Raw genomic sequence first — 23,339 nt, 5'->3', positions numbered from 1 at the left:
AGACTGCTTCCATTATCATAAATGCTTTTGAACTACTATGTACAGAGTACTAAAGTAGGCAATCTAAGGAGTCTATTACTTAAAAATTGACAGCTTACTTGATGAAATGACTAATATAAAAAGTCTAATAACAATGCTGGCATCCATTTTTATTTGCATAGATTTGTTTTAAATGATCAAATAATTATATTCAAATTTTTTCCATATAGTCTTAGTAGATATTTTGTAGAAAATTATTATCTGTGAAAAGATTAACACTTAGGTATCTAAGATTAATCTTAGGTATTATGAGGTTCACAGAAAAGTCTATGTATAATATTGTTTAAATTTTTATACTATTTCATTTATACAAATACTGTTAAAATAAATACTCGGAATAACAGAAGTTCTGTATTTAAAATCTAAGGTGTCAAGAGGTCACTGATATTAAATATTTAAATGAATCAACAATATACAAAAAAAAATACTGGAAACAATGGGACAACTCGAAACTCCCTTTATAATGTTATTATGGTTACTAGTCCTGTTTTTGAGCACTTTTTACAGCTTGACAATTTTATACCAGGATTTTCATATGTAACTGTATTTTGAAGGTCATGATTTGATCCATGGTGTAAGCAAGTCTATGTGTTTTCAAAAGTATGTTTAAATGAGGCTCCACTGTTTGTTAAATGTTTCCAAAAAGTAGAACTCAAAACAATCCTTCTTCTTCCCATTTTGAGATAACATACAGTTTTATAACCCTATAAAGTATTTACATAGTAAATTCATAAAGTAGAAGATTCATATTTCAAAATCTGGTTTATTTTAGACACTAGATGTTCATGTATAAATATAAATTTAAGAGAAAATGAAATAAGCCTTAAAGGAATTAAGAATTTAAACGTACAGTGCAGCAATGAGCTCTTTAGAAATTCCCAGATGTAACTTTACAGGGCAGAGCAGCACCAACTTCACATTTGCCAGCTTCGCTGCAGCTGTGTCTACTGCACATAAGCTACACCTCTGCCTATAGCATGTACTGGCTCACACCACCAAAATATGCCAATATAAGGTCAGTTCTATTCTTAAAATGTAAATCAAGCTATTCATTCTAAAAGAGTCCTGAAGACAGTAACCTGACAGAAAGTCATTCAGTTTTTCAACCAAATACCTTTGTGTGCTTGGAAACAACCTCCAGTAAGTTAGGAGAGTCATGTGTTACCACTGCTTTTCAAAATATGACTCATGGCAATTGTAATTCGTCTTTTTTCCCCTCTGTAAGTTAAAAATAAAAACTAGCCATAAATGTTAAATGTCAGTAACATGTTAAATTTTGTAAGTAATTCCTGTAACATTTAGCCAAAGGAAGTGGATTTCTAACCCATGTGGCCTTGACTGTGAAGCACAGTGGGACCCTGACACTGATTTGCCAAGAAGAGCAGAGTAAGCCTGGAATATAGAGAAACTTGATCTAGGGGCCTCTGAGTGGATAGCAAGCTATCCAAGGGGCATGTTAAACTCAACTCTGGCCTGGCTTGTAGTCCATATTCCAAATGTTTGATCAGGTGGCTAAGGGGTGGCATTTGCATCATGAAGTAAAATTAACTATTTATAGTTGGGAGGAAAGAGAAAAGTTATATTTCATATTAATTAAGCACATAGTGTGTGCCAAGCCCTTTACATACTTTATTTCATTTAATCTTCAAAATTCACATTAGATGTTACAGCCCCATTTCATAGATTGTAAAAGCGGTATTTGGATAGGAAAATTACTCGTTGAAGATCACGTAGCTAAGTTAAACAGTGGAGCCAAGAATGGAATCCAGGACTACCTGAATCTAGAATTTTTACTTCTTCCTGGTGAGGGAAAGCACTGCACTTTTAAAGAAAGTCACCAACTTTGCAATAAGAACCCAGCCAGAAGAAAGGGCTAGTCAGCAAACCTACCAAGAGCTAGGCAGAAGGGCACTTATGCTGAAATACAACACAGGGTTCCAAAGCCTTGCCATGTTCACGATACCAAGAGAGAAACAAGGCATGAGGTGTGGGAAAAGGGGCAGACATGAGGAGAGATATCATGATACTGTGCTCACAAGGTTGCTCAGGGCCCACCCGTTTCCAACCATGTAGCATTCCTGAAACAATTCTTCCTTCTCCCCACAGACCTCTGCTGAGCGTGAAGCTCCTAACGTACTGCTCCAGGTCCAGGTGGTCCAGGGGCTGGTGGGCCTGAACCTGCATGCTGAGAACGTTCAGCTCCTAAAGCTAGCCAGGGCTACAGACACAGAAATAGACAATGAGCTTTCCTTTTTGAACATCTACTTTGCTCCCTACTAGAGAACAATTGCTAAAAGGATAACAGAACGATAGAATGGGAATTGATTGTACATTAAGACATCTTCAGGAAAAATGACTTATTGACCATGAACTATAAAAGATCATTTTCTTCCACAATCTTCATTTCCATATTCATGTAATCACTGGATTCAATATAGAGCACTACCACTTAATTTCATTTTAAATTTATAAATTCAATATTCCAAATATTAAATTCTAAAATTAAAAAATTTAGGTCAGTTTGGCCCTACTCAAGAATACTGAGGAGTCAATTATGCAAAAGCAGGAACTAAAAAGAATATTATTTTTTACTTAAAAAAGTATTCCAGGGCTTCCCTGGTGGCGCAGTGGTTGAGAATCCGCCTGCCGATGCAGGAGACACGGGTTCGTGCCCTGGTCCGGGAAGATCCCACATGCCGCGGAGCAACTAAGCCCATGAGCCATGGCCGCTGAGCCTGTGCGTCCGGAGCCTGTGCTCCGCAACGGGAGAGGCCACAACAGTGAGAGGCCCGCATACCACAAAAAAAAAAAAAAAAAAAAAAAAAAAAAAAAAAAAGTATTCCAGGTGGCTTATAGAGAAAATGAATTAGTCTGAGTGTCAAAATATACACCAAGCTAATGTAGTAGTGTTGTTAAATGGGAAATGGCACTGCAATGTCATTATTCCAGTGTTTAACTCACTGGCACAAAGTCCTTTTATCCAAATATCCAAGTATGATGTTTCATTCTATTTAAATGGAATCAAACAGCATTCAAAATTGTAATCCCTTTTTTCTGGCCAAGTGTGTTTTGGACTAGTGTCCAGCCTGAAAAGGTAAGAGGGAGAAGCACAATAATTAAGATGATTCAAATTTGATAAGAAGACCTCTGTTTTGTAAGAAAGGCAGAGCTCAAAGGACTAGAGTTTAAAACAGCCTCACCTACCAAATTTTAATAATAAATTACAAAAGAATGTTATAATGGAGAAATTCTGAAACTTGAAAAGGTGGTAGGAGAGAATAACCCAGATTTCCTGCATTGTTCAGAAAAGCTTAATCAAATGATTTTTGGCCTTTTGAAAAAGTAGCTTGGTATTTTATAGGTTTAACATGCTTTATATTTATGTATGTAAAATGTTTCTAAAAGTTCAGTTGAGGACTTCCCTGGTGGTCCAGTGGTTAAGACTCCATGCTTCCAATGCAAGGAAGGGAGCACAGGTTCGATCCCTGGTTGGGAAAGTTCCACATGCCACGTGGTACAGCCAAATAAATAAATAAATAAATAAAAGTTCAGCTGAACAATTCATAGATGTCATCACTTCAGTCAATGACTATGCAAGCATCCAGTGATCATGTGATAAACAATGCATAGAAGTAGTTGATTTGATTTTAAGAAAAAATTAAACATGCAAGAAGAGCCGGGGAACTCAATGAAAAGAAGAACAATGGTGGAGGGTGGCTAGCTCTGCCAGAGAAGAAAACAAACTATAAACCTTTGCTAATCAGAATACAGTGGTACTGACATATGAATAGACAGACATACCAATGAAATGAAACAAAATTCAGAAACAGGTACAAAACATATGGAAACTTGGTATGTGATAAAGGTGGCATCAAAAATCAATATGGAAAAGAAGTACCCTCTAACAAGTTATACTGGAACAACTAGATAGTCATTTGAAAAAAGGAGAAAATTGGATCCAAACCTCATAGAATACAAGAAAATAAACTCTAAATTAATTAGGCATCTAAATATAAAGTATGAGATAAAAAATCTTAAAAGAAAGCATGGATGAATTCCTTTGTGACCTGGAGAAGGGAAAGCCTTTCCAACTATGATTCAAAAACAAGAAGCAATAGAAGAAAAGACTGATCATTTTGGCCATACAAAGCTCAAAAGAAAAAATAAGACAAAACCTTTGCATAGGGGGAACAAAAAGACCACAAGTAAACATGAATAAACTGGGGAAAAATATTTGTATCATATACCCTGAATACAGTTAGACTTATCCTAACATACCAAAGGCTCATAAAATTTAAGAAAAAGATCAAAATCTCGTTGGAAAAATGAGCTAGTGACAAACAAGACAATTAACAACAACAAAAAAAGGGCAAACATCCCTCATTCAAAATTCTCATCTCCGCTTACTATAAAAGAAATTTAAATCAAATTACAACTGATCTAACATTTGAATCAGTAAAAATCTCACATATGACAAATACTCTAGTCAAAGCTGTGGAGAAATAGGCACACTCTTAAAATGCTGTTAGGGGTGCTGAGTAGTACAAATCCTGTGAGGTAGAGTTTGGTAACATTTAACAAATTTTATAAACATTTTATATTTTGACCCAGTAATATCACTTATAGTAATCTACCTCAAAGACATATGTCCACAAATAAAAAAACCATATGTGCATAAGGTTATTTATCATGGCATATTTGTAATATGATTCTGACATGGTACATTGTGAACCATGTAAATATTTCAGATATTTAAAATTAAATATAAATCAGAAATAAATATTGAGATGAAATTATATTTCAGATTTGATTCAATATAAAATGAACAAATAGGAGAATATGTTCCAAACAAAAGAAAAAGATAAACCTCTAGAAATCAACCTTAACAAAATGGAGATGAATGATTTATCTGATAGAGAGTTCAAAATAAGTCATAAAGATGCTCACCAAAGTCAGGAGAGCAATGCATGAACAGAGGGAGCACTTCAACAAAGAGACAGAAAATATTAAAAAGTACTGAGCATTGCATGGTCATAGCACTGAAAAATTCAATAACTGAACTAAATTCAATAGAAGGATTCAACAGCAGACTAGATCAAGTGGAAGAAAGGATCAGTGAACTTAAAGAGAGAGCAGTGGAATTCATCCAATCAGAAGAGCAAAAAGGAAAAAGAATAAAAAAGAGTGAAGATAGCTTAAGGGACTTAAGGGACACCATAAGAAAACCAATATACACATTATAGGGGTACCAGAAGAAGAAGAGAGAGGAAGGGAGAGAAGCTTATGCAAAGATATAATGACTGAAAACTTTCCTAACCTGAGGAGAAAGAAACAGACCCCCAGATACAGGTAGCCCAGAGTATCAAAAAAGATGCCTCTAAAGAGACCCACAGCAAGACACATTATTAAATTTTCAAAAATTAAAGAGAATCTTAAAAATAGCAAGATAGGGACTTCCCTGGTGGCACAGTGGTTAAGAATCTGCCTGCCAATGCAGGGGACATGGGTTCGAGGAAAGATCCCACATGCTGCGGAGCAACGAAGGCCGTGTGCCACAACTACTGAGCCTGCACTCTAGAGCCCACAAGCTGCAACTAATGAGCCTGCGTGTCACAACTACTGAAGCCCGCATGCCTACAGCGCGTGCTCCGCAACTACTGAAGCCTGCATGCCTAGATCCTGTGCTCTGCAACGAGAAGCCACCACAATGAGAAGTCTGCACACCGCAATGAAGAGTAGCCCCCGCTCACCGCAACTAGAGAAAGCCCGCTCGCAGCAACGAAGACCCAACACAGCCATAAATAAATAAATAAATAAATTTATAAATAAATAAAATTTTTAAAAAGCAACTTATTACGTACAAGAGAACTCCCATAATACTATCAGCAGACTTTTCAGAAGAAACCTTGTGGACCAGAAGGAAGTGGGACGATATACTCAAAGTGTTGAAAGAAGAAAACTGCCAATCAAGAATAATCTACCAAGTAAAACTGTCCCTCAGAATTGAAGGAGAGTTAAAGAGTTTTCCAGATAAACATATGCTGAAAAAGTTTATCACCACTAACTGGCCTTAGAGGAAATGTTAAAGGGAGTTTTTCAAACTGAAATGAAAGGATGCCAATTAGTAACGTGAGAACATATGAAAGTATAAAACTCACCGGTAAAGGTAAATATACACTTAAACGCAGAATACTCTAATATTGTAATGGTGGTGGGTAAATCACTTAAAACTCTAGTATAAAGGTTAAAAGAAGACAGTATTAAAAATAACTATATAATAATTTTTAATAGATACACATGTAAGGAGACATCCAAGTTTTCAAAATTTCCCGCTCATCAATACTTCCTCTGGAAACCAGTGAAGAACTTCTCCACCCAAATTAAGATATATACCAAAAAGAAGACAACATGAGATTCATGTTGCAGAGGGGACCCACCCCATGAGAGAAAAGAAGAGTAAGTCAACAGCCATACCGTAGATCTAGATTATAACCAGCCAAAGGCTTTGGCAGGTTCCTCTTCAAGAAGATGAATTGTTAAGAATGTCTTATTAAGAACATCTTGTTTGAATGGATTAAGAGACTTACATAACTGAGTGAGAGTCCGGTTGGTAATTAGTGATAAATGTACAGGAAACTAAGCAAATAAAGCAAAAAGGCTGTTATTAATCCTAGAGAAAACAAAAAGTTGCATACAAACTGAAAGTAATCATAGTACATGACACGGTTCAGCTGTCAACAGCTTTTGCCTCGTTAAAATACGCAAACACAATATTCATTCAATTAAAATCACAACCTATCTATATGGGAAGGCTGGAGGGACAAGCAGTTTGTATGTGTTGGTAGTGGATGGTACGTGTGAGAGGTAGATGAGTGATGCATCTACAAGTCAAGGAATGCCAAGGGTTGCCTACAACCACCTGAAGCTAGGAGAGTGGCATGAGACAGTTTTTCCTTGGAGCCTGCAGAAGGAACCGAGACCCTGCCGACACCTTGGTTGCAGATTTCTAGCCTCCAGAACTGTGAGAGAATCAACTTCTGTTTGTTTTAAGCCACCTAGTCTGTGTTACTGTGTTACGGCTGCCCTAGGAATAATACACCCACCTTCAAGAATCTGACTTGTCATCACTGCCATCTTGTATGCACCTCTTCCTGCTGCTGCCTGAACACGTGGTGACTCCCATTTATTTTAAAGAAATCCTCTAAGATTTCGACACCACCACGTGCAGAAGGGCAAAGAATTACCTGTGACAGTAAGTTTAAAAAGTGAGGGATACTTTAACAAATGGCAAAAACGGTAATCAAATTGCTAAATCTTGCCACCCTGCTGTTAGGAAGATACCAAAACCAAAATAAGGCCGACCTTAAGGTGCTAGGATGCATGAGAACAGTATTTTAGTTTCTATTATGGTTTCCTCAGTAAGGTTAATATTTACCCAAGATTCCCACTTTTTAATGCTTTATCAGAATTTCTCTCTTTTACAATATGCTATTTCAAGGTTTTGCTGAAGTTGCCTTTTTAAAACAGTGAATGAACTGTTCTTGATTTTATTCTGGGTGCCAACTAGAAATAATGTGCTGCCGAATTTATTCCACTCAGCCCTGGAAACCTGAAATGTGATCATTAATCACAGACACATACTGTTTCCTAATGAAAAAAACAACGCTTCCTAATATATTTTAGGAACAAGTACTCTGAACGCTAGAATTATGGAATAAGGAAGCCACCTCAAAGAGTGAAGCAGTCCCCTCACTGGAGATATTCAAGAAGAGGGATATTAAGAAGGGATTCTCTGAAAAGGAATCATGTGTTTATCACAATGTTAGGCAGAGTTTTCACATTATAAATAACAAGCTATTAATAGATTGTGGAATGAATATAAGGGGTTGTGACCAGCATATTTTTAGTGGAATTTAATGGCATGGAATAGGAAATAGCAGAGTGCAAAGCATGACTTAAATGCAAGGGCTGATTCACACAACTTCTACTTATATATTTATATATGTAGACTTAAAGTTATGTGTATATTGGGATGTGATGTAAACTTTATTTCTTACTGTGGGTTGCAGTCAAAAAATTTGAAAGCCACTGTCTTAGAGGGTAAATGTGCCACCAAACAAGCAGCCCATAAGATGCATCCTTTAGGCAGATAGGACCCAGGCCCAGGGCCTGCTTCAGTGAGTGGAGCTAGGTTGAGACTGGGTTGCCCCAAACACTTTCCAGCAGAGGATCTGGAGCCAACCATGAGGGAAAATCTGTCATGAGTTCATTAGAAAGGAACCCGGACCACCAGAGAAGTTCAGGATGTTCAAACAGGCCAGTAGACAGTGTATATGACAGAGGCAGGTGTGAAACACCAAATGGGTCCACACAGTCAATTCAAGAACAGAAAGTCGGGCTTCCCTGGTGGCGCGGTGGTTGGGAGTGCGCCTGCTGACGCGGGGGACGTGGGTTCGTGCCCCGGTCTGGGAAGATCCCAAGTGCCGCGGAGAGGCTGGCCCCGTGAGCCGTGGCCGCTGAGCCTGCGCGTCCGGAGCCTGTGCTCCGCAACGGGAGAGGCCACAGCAGTGAGAGGCCCGCGTACCGCAAAAAAAAAAAAAAAAAAAAAAAAAAAAAGAACGAAAAGTAATTTATCACCGTGTAGGAAAAGGTACAAGAACACATTTCTCATTCCCCAAAACATTTGTTTGGCTTTGAAGTCATTTATTTTCAAGAGAGGTAATGAAATAATACCTATAAACAGCACCTTGTACTAATAATGTTTATTTTATTTCATGTCCTGGGGACACAGTTTTAAAGAGTATTTCTTAATTTGGCAACAAAGTGGAAAAAGTCAGTTTAGGAGTTTTCTTTGTGAATCATAAAAAATCTGGAGGATGTGCTATTTGCCATAAAATAGAATTAATGGATAAAGTAAATTTAGATTAAATTATGAGCCAAACCTGTGAGCCATCTTCAACATGCCATGGGCATTAAATACTTCCCTGACTTTTAGATCTAGAGTTATCTGTCATATGGAAAATAAAAGCTGACCTCACCCCAAAGGTTGAATGTAATCACAACTTCTTTAACCAAGTGACAGGCTAGGATAGAAAAGCAAAGAGTATAAGATTCAAACTGGCTTTAGTAATAGTGTAAAATCTTTCCCATGTCAACAGGTTCTCCAAAGAAGGTAAAATAGTAAGCTCCATATGGTTTTTCAAAATTATGGCCCAAAGTTTAGGGCAGAAAGATATTAAAGTTAATACAAAATTTTAGCAATATGTGTGGATTTATTCTTAACTCTCCCTTTCCTTAGATTTTTTTTTCTTCGAATAGTGTATTCCCTGTAATTGAATCACAGAAATGAACTAAAAATTGCACATTAAATTATTATAAACCCAAATTACCATCCACACCTCATCAAGAATTTTTTTTTTTCCCAACTTAAGAAGAAATAGCACGATTCTCTCAAGCTGATACTTTCCTCCTGGAGTGATGCCTACATGATATTTCATTTTGGCTTCACATCCAGAAAGTGATTTGAGGACACCCAACTGGCTCTTTTAGCACTTTACCTTTTCTTCTCGTTCTTCTTGTTGTTATTCATTTATTTGTTGTGATAAGCTTACTTTAATTAAATCTGACCTTCTTTGAACTTTCCTTCTACATTTTCCTATCATCCACAGAAACTATGTCTGTTGTACTTGAAAGCATATTTTATATTGGATAATTTTTTTTTTCCTGGTGATGACATTTTTTAAAGTCACAGTACACTTCTAGCAAACAGGAGGTAGCTAAAAATAATGCTGGAGAGACATGAACTCAACATCTCCTCTTGGGTCCACAGGCACTTCAAACTCAGTCGATCCAAAACCAAACCCTTTATTAGTACTCTCCAAGAGTTCCAAGTGTTGCGATCTCATTGAAAGGTCCCATGCCTCTCAGCATCCCATAAAAGAAAGTTCTTAGTCCTTCTTGTCCTCAAATATCATTGTCAAGTCTTATATTGGGTCAGCCAAGAAGTTCATTTGGATGTTTTCCGTAAGATCTTATGGAAAAACCCAAACTTTTTGGCCGACCCAATACACGTTAATCCTTAAAACTTTCTGGAACCCATCATTTCTTTGCATTCTCAGAGCCCCTATTCCAGGCTGTCATCTGGATAAACACGAGAGGCCTAACTGGTCTTCCTGGTTTGACCTCTGCAATCTACTCTGCACATAGGACCAGAGATTCTTCCTAAAACACACATCTGTCACATGGAGAAACCAGCAGCCACTTTGCATCTCCTGATGAGAGAACAGCCACCACCTATGCTTGTGTCAAAGTGATCCAAACTGAGCTGGAGCAAGCCTCAGCACCCAGTTGTCAGTTCATAGGAAATGCCAAGGGTGGAGGAACTCACTGGGCTGCACCTTGAGCCTGCAAACAACATCCAGACTGTGGGAAGCTGAGCAGGTCAAACGGCCCAGATTCTTCCACAGATAAATTGTAACAAAAATAAAAGGGATGGAGGGGAAACTGAAGATAAAAAAAACTTTTAAAATATTTTTAAAATGAGCAAGACTAAACTTGTGCCTAGGGATGCACACTTGAATGAACTATAAAGAAACACAAGGACATGCCCGATGACCCTAGAAGTCAGGGAAGTCTGTAGGGGAGCTGTGATTGGGACGAGGCTTACGAGGGGCTTCCCAGGGTGGCTGGCAACGTTCTATTTCTGGAGCTGTGCTGTGGTTACCAGGGCATTTGCTTTAAAATCCTTAACTAAGCCACACGTTTGTTCGTATGGTGCTCTACTTTTATTTTAGAATAAAAGAGTTAAACACACACACACACACACACACACACACACACACACACACACACACACACACACACACACACATACAAATCTGATCATGTTGCTGCCCTGTTAAAACCCTTCAATGGCCTCATAGTTCTTGGAAGAAAAAGTCCAAACTCCTTCACATGGTGGACAAGGCCTTGCAGCATCTGGCTCTCTACTCAAAGCCTCAGTGCTTGCCTGTCTCCTCCCTACATTAAATTTTCAGTTCCTCAAAAGCATTCTGCTTCCTTCTGTCATGGCCTCTGAACATCAGTTATTTCTGCTTGGAACAATCAAACATGCTCTCCTTCCCCTTCACTTGGCTGATTCCTATTTGTCCTCCGGGCCCCAGGAGGAAAGCCTTCCCCGTGCTCCAATGGTGGGCTTCCTGAAGTACCTCTCTGTCTTCCCATAACACACTATACTTTCTCAATCACAGTCTTTATCATCTGCATTAATATAGTCTATTAGTTCATATTTTCCATAGATCAACAACTCTAGGCAAGATGTATTAACTTGCCCTCAAACTTTTATATCCCAATACCTAGCACAATGCCTAGACAGAAACCAAGTCCCATGCTTCATAACACCCTTCTCTTTACTATTTAAGTTTTAGCGTGCCTCAGATCACACGGGGGACTTATTCTTTGGCCTACTCCAAATGATCGTGATTCACTGAGTCTCGGGCAGGCCCAGGAATCTGTGTTTTTAAGAATACCTATATGATTCTGATGAAAGAACCATACTTTGAGAACGTGTCGCATATCCAATCAATCTCTTTGTAGATTCTCTGTCCTACGTCTCTCTCTCTCTCTCTCTTTTTTTTAAAAATTTTTTTGGCCACATCGTGCGCCATGCGGGATCTTAGTTCCCCGACCAGGGATCGAACCCGTGGCCCCTGCGGTGGAAGCATGGAATCTTAACCACTGGACCACCAGGGAAGTCCTGCCCTAAATGTCTCAGATTCATTCCTTCTTTTCCCCACTCTCACTGACTTAACTGTGGTCTTCATTTCCCCCCTAGACTAATATAAGCTTCCACCTAGTTCCACTCCTCCTGATTCCTCTCCTCCAAGCCATCCACACACAAAGCTTCTAAACACAGGCTTATGTGGGAAACACAATCATCTGGCCCCTGACTATGGTTCCTCCTGCTGTCCTAACCCAGCATGTTGACACTGGAAAGAAAAAGGAAGGATGGATGAGAGAGACTGTGTTAAACGTGGCTAAAACATGTTCTCTTGATGGATACAGCAGAAGGAAATGAAGAAGTAAAATGCCATTCTGAAGATAACTAAGGTAAAAAGAACTATGCAGCTTTACAAGAGAGTCCACGGACATACTCATGTCACTACTATTCTCCAGTAGTTATATATATCTCTCTATACAGCATTAGTAAGAACTTAATGTCAGCAAGGCCCTACGTCTTTAGTGGTATTAGAACTAAACACGTATCTCACTTAACAGACAAAGGCAACTTTTACAACACAATTATAAAGCATTATTGGAATAGAATACAGATATATATGCAGCACTTGCTAACTAACATCTTCCCTCAAGATACAGGGCAAGGAAGGCACAAAATTTAAACAACATGCTTAGCAAGTTTTGTTTTTTTGGTATTATTTTTTGAGTTTTTGAATTTTATTTTATTTTTTTATACAGCAGGTTCTTATTAGTCATCCATTTTATTTTTTTATTTTTTATTTTATTTTTATTTTTTTTGCGGTACGCGGGCCTCTCACTGCTGCGGCCTCTCCCGTTGCAGAGCAGAGGCTCTGGACGTGCAGGCTCAGCGGCCATGGCTCACGGGCCCAGCCGCTCCGCAGCACGTGGGATCTTCCCAGACCGGGGCACGAACCCGCGTCCCCCGCATCGGCAGGCGGACTCTCAACCACTGCGCCACCAGGGAAGCCCTAGTCATCCATTTTATACACATCAGTGTATACATGTCTATCCCAATCGCCCAATTCATCACACACACACACACACACACACACACACACACACACACACGGCTTTCCCCCATTGGTGTCCATACGTTTGTTCTCTACATCTGTGTCTCAACTTCTGCCCTGCAAACGGGTTCATCTGTACCATTTTTCTAGGTTCCACATATATGCGTTAATATACGATATTTATTTTTCTCTTTCTGACTTAACTTCACTCTGTATGACAGTCTCTAGATCCATCCACGTATCAACAAATGACTCAATTTCGTTCCTTTTTATGGCTGAGTAATACGTAAGAGCCAGACTGTAAAGTCGGTGTGGAACTTACTACATTCATATCTTCGTGGTATACACGGGGTGAGGGGCACAGGCTTAGAATCCCATCGGAAGGGGGATGAGGATGCCTCTGGCCTTAAGCAGAGCTCCCTCAGACAACTGTGCAAGCCCACGTCGCAGGCTTTATTGAAAAGGCAACAAGTGACACTAGAGCAGCAGGATAGCAGAGAGCCCTGCTCATCATGGAGACAGCTGAGGGTTGCACCAGTACTGCAGGTGAGATGCAAACAACAAACAGATCCCACAAGAAAACTAACGTTGCGCTTCTTTCCAGCTGTGTATGTCTAGTGGTGTTACAGTCTCACATGCGTTCTTAGAAAGAAGCATTATTGAAACTATTTTATCCTCACTCAACTTGACGCAGATGGAGAGGAGTCTGCTTGGTGTGTATGCAAACCTGCACTGAGATCGCTCAGCTAACCCACACACCTGACCTGGCCTCTCCCTGAGCAACTCCTCACCTGCTGTTTCCTGACACCAATCCTTCCCCAGTGTCTTCATCTGCAACGATGCTGGCAACAATCTGCTTATTAAATGGCCTAAAAGAAGGAAATTCCCAACAGCCAGGTTCCTAACACTTGTGTTTCTGTAAATATTAAAGAATCTGAACATCATAAAAAGCCTTGCTGTCATCAGTTTTAGCCTTCTGTTTCCAAGGATCTGCAGCAGGCTAAAAGCAGTAACTTTCTTCAGATCACAGAGTGAAAGGAACAGAGAGAAAAAAAGAGGCAGAAAGAGAAGGGAGAGGGTAGAAGGAAGAGAAAACATGAAGGAGAAAAAGCCAGGGGAACTGGGGGCTGGGTTTTCTGAGAGCCTGCATTTGTTTCACGGGCCCACTGGATTTGCTTCCTTGAATCCAGTGGATTCCGGGTGCACTCCAGGCTATGCCTCCCGGTCCTCACCACTGTAAGGTCAGGAGAGGAAAACCTGATCTTTTTGCTCCCGGCGCTGTGGCTCCACATGTTGGGGCCCAGCTACATCCTCCCCCGCTTCGATTCCCAGCCTTGACGTGCAATTTCGAGAAATAAGAAGCCTGTGAAACAGCTGTAGGGAACTGCATGTGGAGCCCAGCATGCCACGCTGAGAAAGATGGGCGCACTCTTCATTTTGGAACGTACAGGAATGAAACTGACTGGTTCATTTTGATCTGCCAGGGACTTTTCTTTCTCCTTTTTTCCCCTTACTTTATTATCTTTTTAATATTTTATTTTGCAAATGGGGCCTCACATGTCACTCTCCAGAAGTTTGCAATCCACAGGTAAGGGAATTAATACAGGGTCTGTTGCAAATAAGATTATAATTACTTCTCTGTCCAAAAGCTCAACTTTGTTTCCCTCACCAGTTCTGAATTCCTGTAGCTGACCGGCACCAATGCAAGAGTGAAGTAATTTCTTTCCTCTGTGATTTATTTTCTGATGATAAGTAAGCAAAAATACTATAAAGAAAGGGAAAAGAATGATGCAAAATGAGTACTTCTGAAAAAAACACAACTCCAGAGTGAGAGTATGTAAAATGGAGTCCTGTGTGTCAAGAAACTTAAGAATAAAGCTACATGGTCATATCTATTTCTGTGTAATAAAAATAAACTTTTTAGTAAAACTATGTGTCAGGAACATAATGCTAAGAGCTTTACATGCATTATCTCATTTAATCCTTGGAACAACATATTTGCATGGGAAGAATCATCCACATTTTAAAGATAAAGAAAATGAGGTTTACCGAGGTTAAAAAAAGCCTGCTAAAGCCTAATATAATAGCAGAGTCAAGATGCAAGTGCACCTCTGCCTCCAAGGACTGCTATGCTAGGCCCCTTCCCCAGGCTTTACAATGTTTAGACAAAAGCCTTGAAAAGCCCACTGCTCAGAAATGCACGTTGGATAACTATGTGCTGTCAACAGAGGTTGAACAACAAATCTTTTCTGTTACAATCACTGTTCAGTGTTGAATGTTTGCCATTCATCTCTTCATAGTAAGTGAGATATGGCCAACTTACCTTTATCTTTCTTAAGTGATTCAAGTGTGTAGTGTTTTCCAGTACTCATTTGAGTGAGCTTTTTATGTTTGTTTTTAGCTATACAGAAGATCGCTGTAAGAACAGGCAGAGCAGTATAATACCCAAGCTCATAGAATGCATCAATCATGAGCTCAGCTGAGATACACAGTGCATAAAGAGGCTGCCTGATAGATACATGGTCATTTCATTTTTCTGCATATTCAAAATTCTACTGAAGGACTAAGCTAGACTAGGAAAAAAAGTGGCCTGGGGCTAAACCATATGTCCATCCCTTCTACCTCCACCCCGGTTTTAGTGAATTTCACTTTGGAGCATCTCCAGGGATGCTAGAGCATTCATTCACTGGGCAGAAATCTACCTGATACTGCGGTAAGTACTGAGGGATACACGCATGAGCAAAACAGACCCGGTCCTGCCCTCAGTCTAGTCTAACATAAAAAAGCCAGCACTGTGCAATTCATCACACATGCACTGGAAGGACGCTCATGAAACTATTGTGCAGCTTCCTCATGAAAACTCCAGGAGAAATTTCTTTCTGGTCCTTGGGTCAAGAGTAGTAGTTCTGTAGAGAAGCTGATCTACTTTTAATCCCACGGACACTCTATACTTCAAAACTAATTGAGCCTACTTTCTTCGCTGTTAACAAAATTCAGGGCCCGCCTGTGGCCCACTCACCCATGGGACATAAGATGCATTTCAGTAACTGTCTCATTGCTAGTCCAGCTGATGTCCCTTATCTTTTTCTTTCCTCCTTTCTTTCTCAGATATTTCTTATTTGAATATTGGTTTTTGTTTCCTTAATCTTTGGGGGAAAAGGTATAGTAGAAAAAAGTAAAAATAAGTTAAAAAAATATACACACGTATGAAAATTTTAGGAAAGTGGAGCAATGTCTGCTGACTCCAAAAACTCCAAAAATTTGACTTTTTGGAAATCTCTTAAATCTTGACTAAGAACTGTTTTTATTATTTTCCCACCTTAAAGTTTAAGCTCTTGGGGAAAAAAAAGCTGATGGAGAATTTCTAGTTATTTGGAATCCAATAATGTTCTCTTTTTAATTATGTAAGGACTGAATGCAGAAAGCAACTATTTTTAAATGAGAATATCCCCATGTGCCAACTGACGCACAGAACTTGCTCTGGTGACTAGGTGATACTGTATTAAAAAAATGAATTGACTTTAAGTGTAATAAAATGCATTTTCTGTTGTTACCAGCTCTAGATTTATGACCTCAGCTCATTAAGCTTTCTTAAAGAAGTTGTCTGATTAAGTTCTAATCACACTTTTATATAACACAGAGACAACTATAACCCAAATCCTAGCTTTCATCTGGAAGATGAGATCTATAGGGGACTTAATTCAAAGGTCAGAGACATTATTGGTGATGCTGAAAATAATTTGCCATTTTATATATAGGTTAAAATAATACCTTTTTAAATTTGATTTTTAGAACTAAGTTAAGAACAATTAAATTACTCTGTTACTTTGACTGTTATGAAGGATGTTATGAAGAATGCATGACATTAACAGAAGGCAGAAGAACAAAGGAGAGAGCTTCTGAGAGAGAATATGGGCATCTCCGCAAAAGCAGGTACAGTATGTAGACATGTCTCATCTTTCTGTGGTGCCCAATCATCTGGGTACTCGCTGACACACAGAATTATAATGTCAAAAGAAGAAAGTTTTGCATGTTGTTATTTTTCAATCACCACCATCATCATTATCAATCTATGAGATTCCCTTTCTACTTTGTAGTACATTATATCAGATGAACACATAAGATCAGTGTATCATTAGATAATATTTTCCATTTAATTTTTCCAATGGCCCTAGACTCTTAAATAAGTGAATCTACAGGTGTGACCTTTTAGCTCTTTATTTACAAACTACTCAAATGGTATATGTACAACTGATACACTTTGCTGTACACCTGAAACTAACACAACATTGTAAATAACTATACTCCAATAAAAATTACAAGAAAAAAACCCCCCAAAACCCCAAAATACTCAAATGAAATGAATCACATGAATAAATCTGTATGCATGTCTATCTCAGGTGTACTTCTTTTGAATACCAGACAAAAGACACATCACTGTTACTTTCCCCTAAGCCATCATGATTGGTGTTACCATAAGATTCTTATATGCCAAAAAGAGCCCAGGGGAGCATCGCTGAAAGTTTTAATGGAATAAAGCCAGAAGGAATATGTTATGCGTTAAACAGATGTTCTAGTTTTGAGAGCAATTTGGACAAAGTAAAATCTCCAAATAAATCCCAAACAAATACTATTTCCTTACAGCCTACATACACCAAATTATAAACTAAACAGGATCTAAGTACTAAGCAAATATCAGTAACAATAATTATCATTATTCTTATTTATTGAAGGCTTACTATTTGGTAGGAACTGTGCTAAATACTTTATATTATCTCATTTAATCCTCAAATCTTTAAGTCATGAATACAAACTAATAAGATACTCCAATAAAAATTATTTTAAATTTTTAAAAAAATTTAAAGATAAATAAATAAATTTTAAAATCCAGATAGTCTTGAATTCTGCTGAATTGAAAAACAAAAAACTAATGAACCCCTACAATTAAGTGATCCTTACACTTAATTCTGAGCAGAGAATATAGTCCTAGCTTAGGTTTGAAATACCCAATGTTTGCAGCCCTTACCCTAGGTGCAAATTTTAAACTTACTGGGCTATTTTTTTCATCACTGAATCCCCAGCACCTAGCATGGTACATGACATACAACAGATGCTCAATAAGTGTTTGTTAATTGAATAAGTGAGTGGAAACAATTTAGTCACTGGTTTTCAAAGGAGTAGAAAGGATCCTCATGGAATATGGTAAATGTATTAAGTCTGATGAAGCCATTGTAGGAAGTTTTTTAAATTAATTAATTAATCAAATTAATTGATTAATTAATCAATATTATTGATCTTTTAAAATTACAAAATAATGGCTATATTTCACTGCACTGTACAATATATCCTTGCTGATTATTTACTTTATACATGTATTTTTTTTAAAACATCTTTATTAGAGTATAATTGCTTTATAACAGTGTGTCAGTTTCTGCTTTATAACAAAGTGAATCAGTTATACATATACATATGTCCCCATATCTCTTCCCTCTTGCATCTCCCTCCCTCCCACCCTCCCTATCCCACCCCTCTAGCTGGTCACAGAGCACCGAGCTGATCTCCCTGTGCTACGCGGCTGCTTCCCACTAGCTATCTATTTTACGTTTGGTAGTGGATATATGTCCATGCCACTCTCTCACTTTGTCACAGCTTATAGTTCCCCCTCCCCGTGACCTCAAGTCCATTCTCTAGTAGGTCTAGTAGGTCTGCATCTTTATAAATAAGAGTCAGTCTTTTATCTTCCTCTGAAACCAAATATAGGTGAACTATGTTCTATGATGACGACAACGACCACAATACACTTCTCTGGGCACAGCGGGGACATAGGATTTAGTTGATTTAAATAGGAACAGTTGAACTACCAAAACATTTAGCAGGGTTTTAAGTTGTCAAAAAGTGATTGATTATATTCAACTACAATTTAATAAAAATTTAAGGGTCTAGGGGTTGGGTGTGGTTGCTCTTAAAAAGTTAAAATTTCCATAAAATCATTTAAAAGTACAACCTAGTAACAGTATTTGCCAAGACAAAAATATTCCAGTAGCTCGACTTTTCATGCTAGGATCACTTCTGGAACTAGAAACCAGATGTAAAGGTAAATTCTCAATTTCTGACCTTCATCTTCGAAGAGGTCTAGGGAAAGAAGTCAACTGTTCAGTTCTATTAAATCACAGACTGGCTTTTGGGTTACTGGATAACGGCATAGAGGTATACTTATTTTTATCAATACTGCCATGAACAAAGTACTAGTCCTCTAATAAATTCCTACACAACTCCACAACCAGTAATTCTGAACTTGTAGAAACTATGAAAATGTTCATTTTTATTTATTTTCCTCCTTTTATCATAGGAGTCTAATCCTCTCTAATGACAGCATTCGTTTAAGTTGGTATTTATATGCCTGAATGTTTTATATCATCATAATACAACTGCACTGGCCTTGTGAATTCTCTTAATGCGATTGTATTTGTAAAAAAAAAAAAAATCTCCATTAAAAAGTGGTACTTCACAGATAGCTACTCTTTCATGAAGTGAAACAGACGGCTCTCTGGAACATTTTCATCCACATCTTAATCTGTCAAATTTCACTTATCTATCTAAAACAAAAAGGACTTTAAAAGTACCCTTATAGACAACAAAGGTTTTTTTCCCTAAAGTAAATATGGTTGCCACTTTTTAACTAACTGTACAATGTCAAGTGAGTAATTGTAACACTTGATAATAGAAACTTATAAGTCAAATATCCAATTTTCATCCATCTTTATTTTCTTTCTTGGTGTCAGGAGTAGAATGAGGTTAGTCAAGAACAGAAACTATGGCATACACGGCTCAGCTTTGAAACAAATCAAATAAAAAGGTTCTTTCCAACCTAAAATATTGTAAGCTTCAAAATGATTATACATACCTTATAACAAGCCTTAAAAAAATAAGCTCTGATATGGATTTAATGTCAATTCTTCCATAATCTTTTTCGTTTAGAAATTCCAGAAACTCCTTCAAATTCTATAAGCAAACAACATCCTTTACCATATTGGCAGAAATTTAGGAAGTATTAAATTTACTTACCATACTGGCAGAATTCAGGAAGCTTGCAAGCTACCATTATTCACCCTTATGATATCTGAGATGTAACTCTTCACAACATTAAATGCATCACTGATTTTTCTAAGCATTTAAAAATGAGCTCTCTCCAACCCTATGATAAGTATCAGCCTACGTAATTTTAAAAGGATATTTCATACAGTTTGTAATTTTTTTTTAGTGTAATTGGACCATGTGTATTAAAACACAGTTTAAATAAAATACCCGCAGAATCTCTAGTTTAATTAATTCATCCCATACCTTTTGGAAGCAGGTAGACACATTAATTATACACAAATAAAATAAATTTAAGCTAATCAAGAAGAGACAGGAAGTTTGTTCTCAAGTCTTGAACTTCTGAAAGTAAATTATTACATAATTAGAATTCCTCACATAATTATACCACAACATTGGTTTTCCTACAGGTTTGGGCAATTTGCTGGTTACTGGATAAGATCTATTTATAAATTGTCAGTTAATCCTATCACATTTACTTTTAGCTCCTAATTGCCCTAAAATGCAAAGAAATCTTAATTGGCGGAAATCTCTTGCTAGCAAAAGGTTTTAACCACTTGGGGGTCAATCAGAACCTAAGGCCTGATGATGGTAATACAAGGCTGTTAAACAAGAGGGAAAGAAACCTCAACAATCAAGATGATACTATTTACTCAATGCAGCAAATTATTTTTTCTTTGGTTAGGTTCTACCTAAATATTTTTCTTCTAACTTTAAACATGGAAGTTACTAGGTCTTTTGAAACTAGGGACCATTCATAAGCCACTAACACCACAAATAACAAGTAGCCTATCCCCTTCACTCACACAAGTATGTGAAAATCTAGCCTCTGAGATTTCATTTGACTATGACTTCATTTTTTTTAATTGCCGAGTTTAATACAGTAAGAAGAAAAAGACAAAAATCTACCAACTAGGCTGAGCTGCCATCCTCTCCATGTAGTCTTTGGCCATATCTCGGGCTTCAATGTTCTCAGGATACAGCACGCAGAACATGGCCAAGGCCCCCAAGTTGTTGCCGTAAATTTCATTCCAGCGGGCACTGTACTCCTTGGGATCCCAGGGAGGGAGGTACTCCAAGGGGCTGGACAGCATGATGTGCACGGCCTCAGTGAGCCGGGCGGCAATGTGCTCGTGGGAGCTGGCAGCTCTGAGCTGGAGCTTGGCCACCTCCGTCCTGGAGAAGTACAGCATTGGATGGCTGTCGTAGTTGGCATTCATAAAGGGAATCATGACTTCTGGGTTCTCGTCGGTGACGTAGGCTGACACAAAGCAAAACAAATATATGAAAAACACACTGGGAGCCCCCCGTGTGTGAGTCCTCATCGTGGCCTCAGATCTCCAAATCTCCAAGGCAGCCAAACCATCTTCGAAAGATCCTACAGGACGGAAAAGAGAAGAGGAAGATATGTCAACCAGGGGACCATGGTGAAGTAGGAAATACGCGGTAGGTAGCGACCTTGCTTACTATGAAAATTAACCTTATGAATTTTTAGACTTTTCAAAAATACAGCAGAAATTTGAGCTAGGAAGAAACTACAACCTAATCATTTACTTAACTCATTCATTAATTACACATGATACAACAGACATATTCATTGTGAAAAACAGAAAATTTTGGACTTGGGAAAACAGTATAACATCTGCTCGAGTAGAGAAGAAAAACTCTCGTTGGCATTCTTCTCACATTTTATCACACCAAAAACGTTTTGATTTTATGGTATTTTTGGACATTAATATGAAAACCACAGTAACCAAAAGCTTGTGGTAAAAGATCGTCTGGGAATCTGAATAGACGTTAGGGAAAAAAAAGAAAAAAAAAGAAAATCCTGTCTTAATACGGCCTCCTTCACTCTTAAGTTCTCCCCTCTTCTCAGCATTCTCCATTCTGAACCAGGGATTAGGGTCAATACATCTATATGAATGTGAGCAGACAGAATACTATGAGTAAGGCTAAATATTCTCTTTGTGTCAGCTGAAGGTGGGGACTAGGACAACAAAAGCAGGGTAAACATCTGCTAAGCCCACGCGTTCCCTGGGCTGACATCGGCAGGCGTGCAGGGCAAGATCAGACACGGGGCTGCAGGGACTAGAGACTGACATGCCTTCATTCAGAAAATAAAATTCCAGAATTAAAAGGCTGAAGGAACATGTGTGCATTTTCCCCTTATTATTTGAAACTACTGCCTACTTTTTCATTTTGCATTTGGGATTTTGGTGTCATTCAGTAAGTCAGACATTTAAACCAAGCTCACATATTTTCTTAACTGCTTAACTTTCTTGAAAATCCTTTTTTTCAGTGGCAGCTTTGCTCACAGGTTAGCAAGAACGTCTTTCAAAGTAGGAACATTAAAAAAAAAAAAAAAGAAAGAAAGAAACCCCTCAGCCTGGTCTATGTCCCACATCTGGGATAAAGCAGGCATAAAATCCCCCAAAGGAAAGTCAGGGAATTCTTAAAATTCCTCAGAGGGGAAAGGTTATAGAAAGCAGACCAGAAAAAGACAGTTTTATGTAAATAATGAACAGTAGTTTTCAATTATTCAACGGAGAAACTGGTGGAGAAAAATCAACCTCTCCAGCTGAACACGAACTATTTTTCCAAGGAAAATCTGCCTCATCACATTCAGAAGAAAGAAAACTAAGGATTTAACACGTATTGGAGAATAATCCATATTCTCAACTTGGTCTGTCTCCAAGAGAAAGGCAACATGGCATCACTTGTAGATGCTGCCATAAACTCTAGTATTGTTTGTATTTCTGAACGTGCTTTAGACTACATATATATAACTCAGTGGCAGTGATTTTGTGAAGCAGTTTAGATTTACGTCAAGAGTGGAACCTGTAATGAATAAAAACAATTAATATAGCCATGCTAAATAATATACATAAAATAGAAATAACTCTTGGACTCTACCGGTATTATGTCTACCACCCAGATCTTCAAGGCAACTGGCTGCCTCCTTCAAGGCCAGAGAGCTGGCCCAGTGTCTTCTGTGGTTATGTCTGAGGAGGGGTGTGGTCTCCGGCAACACAGAGACAAGGCTGAGTCTGAAGTAATGCTCAGCCCCCACTGCCCCCACCCGAGGTATATTTTTTGCTCTTTTCAGAGAACAAGTGTGCTATTTTTTTTTTTTTAAGCCTGCATATATTAAATCCCCAAAGGTCTAAGACTGGATGCAGCCATCAATGCAATTAGCACTGTGGTGGGGGGGGGGGGGGGCGGGGGTTGTAGGCAGCCAAACTGAGGATGGCTTGGAAGTTTCTCCTTTAACTGACCTCTACGTGCATAGAATAGAACTGGAGATCTTCTCTCAACTACTGGGTTTTTGTTTGTTTGTTTGCTTGTTTGTTTTCCTTGTTCAAAAGGCTTTTAAAAGCAAATAATTTTTTGCAACATTGCCCAAACTTTTGATTATCAAATTGGCTGAGGCTTCTCAAC

At 38.3% G+C, this 23,339-nt stretch overlaps 1 protein-coding gene across 5 annotated transcripts in view; it reads right to left on the bottom strand.

Annotated features, from left to right (window-relative positions):
• DSE (dermatan sulfate epimerase) overlaps positions 1–23,339 on the bottom strand; it is a 73,918-nt gene that overhangs the window by 17,913 nt on the left and 32,666 nt on the right. For 2 of the 5 annotated variants that reach the window (XM_059082909.2, XM_059082910.2), the window contains one exon: positions 20,811–21,279. In XM_059082909.2, coding sequence (XP_058938892.1) covers positions 20,811–21,279 — 469 coding nt within the window. Of the gene's footprint in view, positions 1–20,810; positions 21,280–23,339 lie in introns of those variants that run through there. The other 3 variants (XM_059082912.2, XM_067011700.1, XM_059082911.2) reach the window with 3 other exon arrangements.

The sequence above is a fragment of the Kogia breviceps genome, chromosome 13, assembly GCF_026419965.1.
Source record: "Kogia breviceps isolate mKogBre1 chromosome 13, mKogBre1 haplotype 1, whole genome shotgun sequence".
In the NCBI taxonomy this organism is placed as follows: Eukaryota; Metazoa; Chordata; class Mammalia; order Artiodactyla; family Physeteridae; genus Kogia; species Kogia breviceps.
Note: the sequence above shows the minus strand (reverse complement) of the source record. Positions and strands in the feature narration are given on the sequence as shown.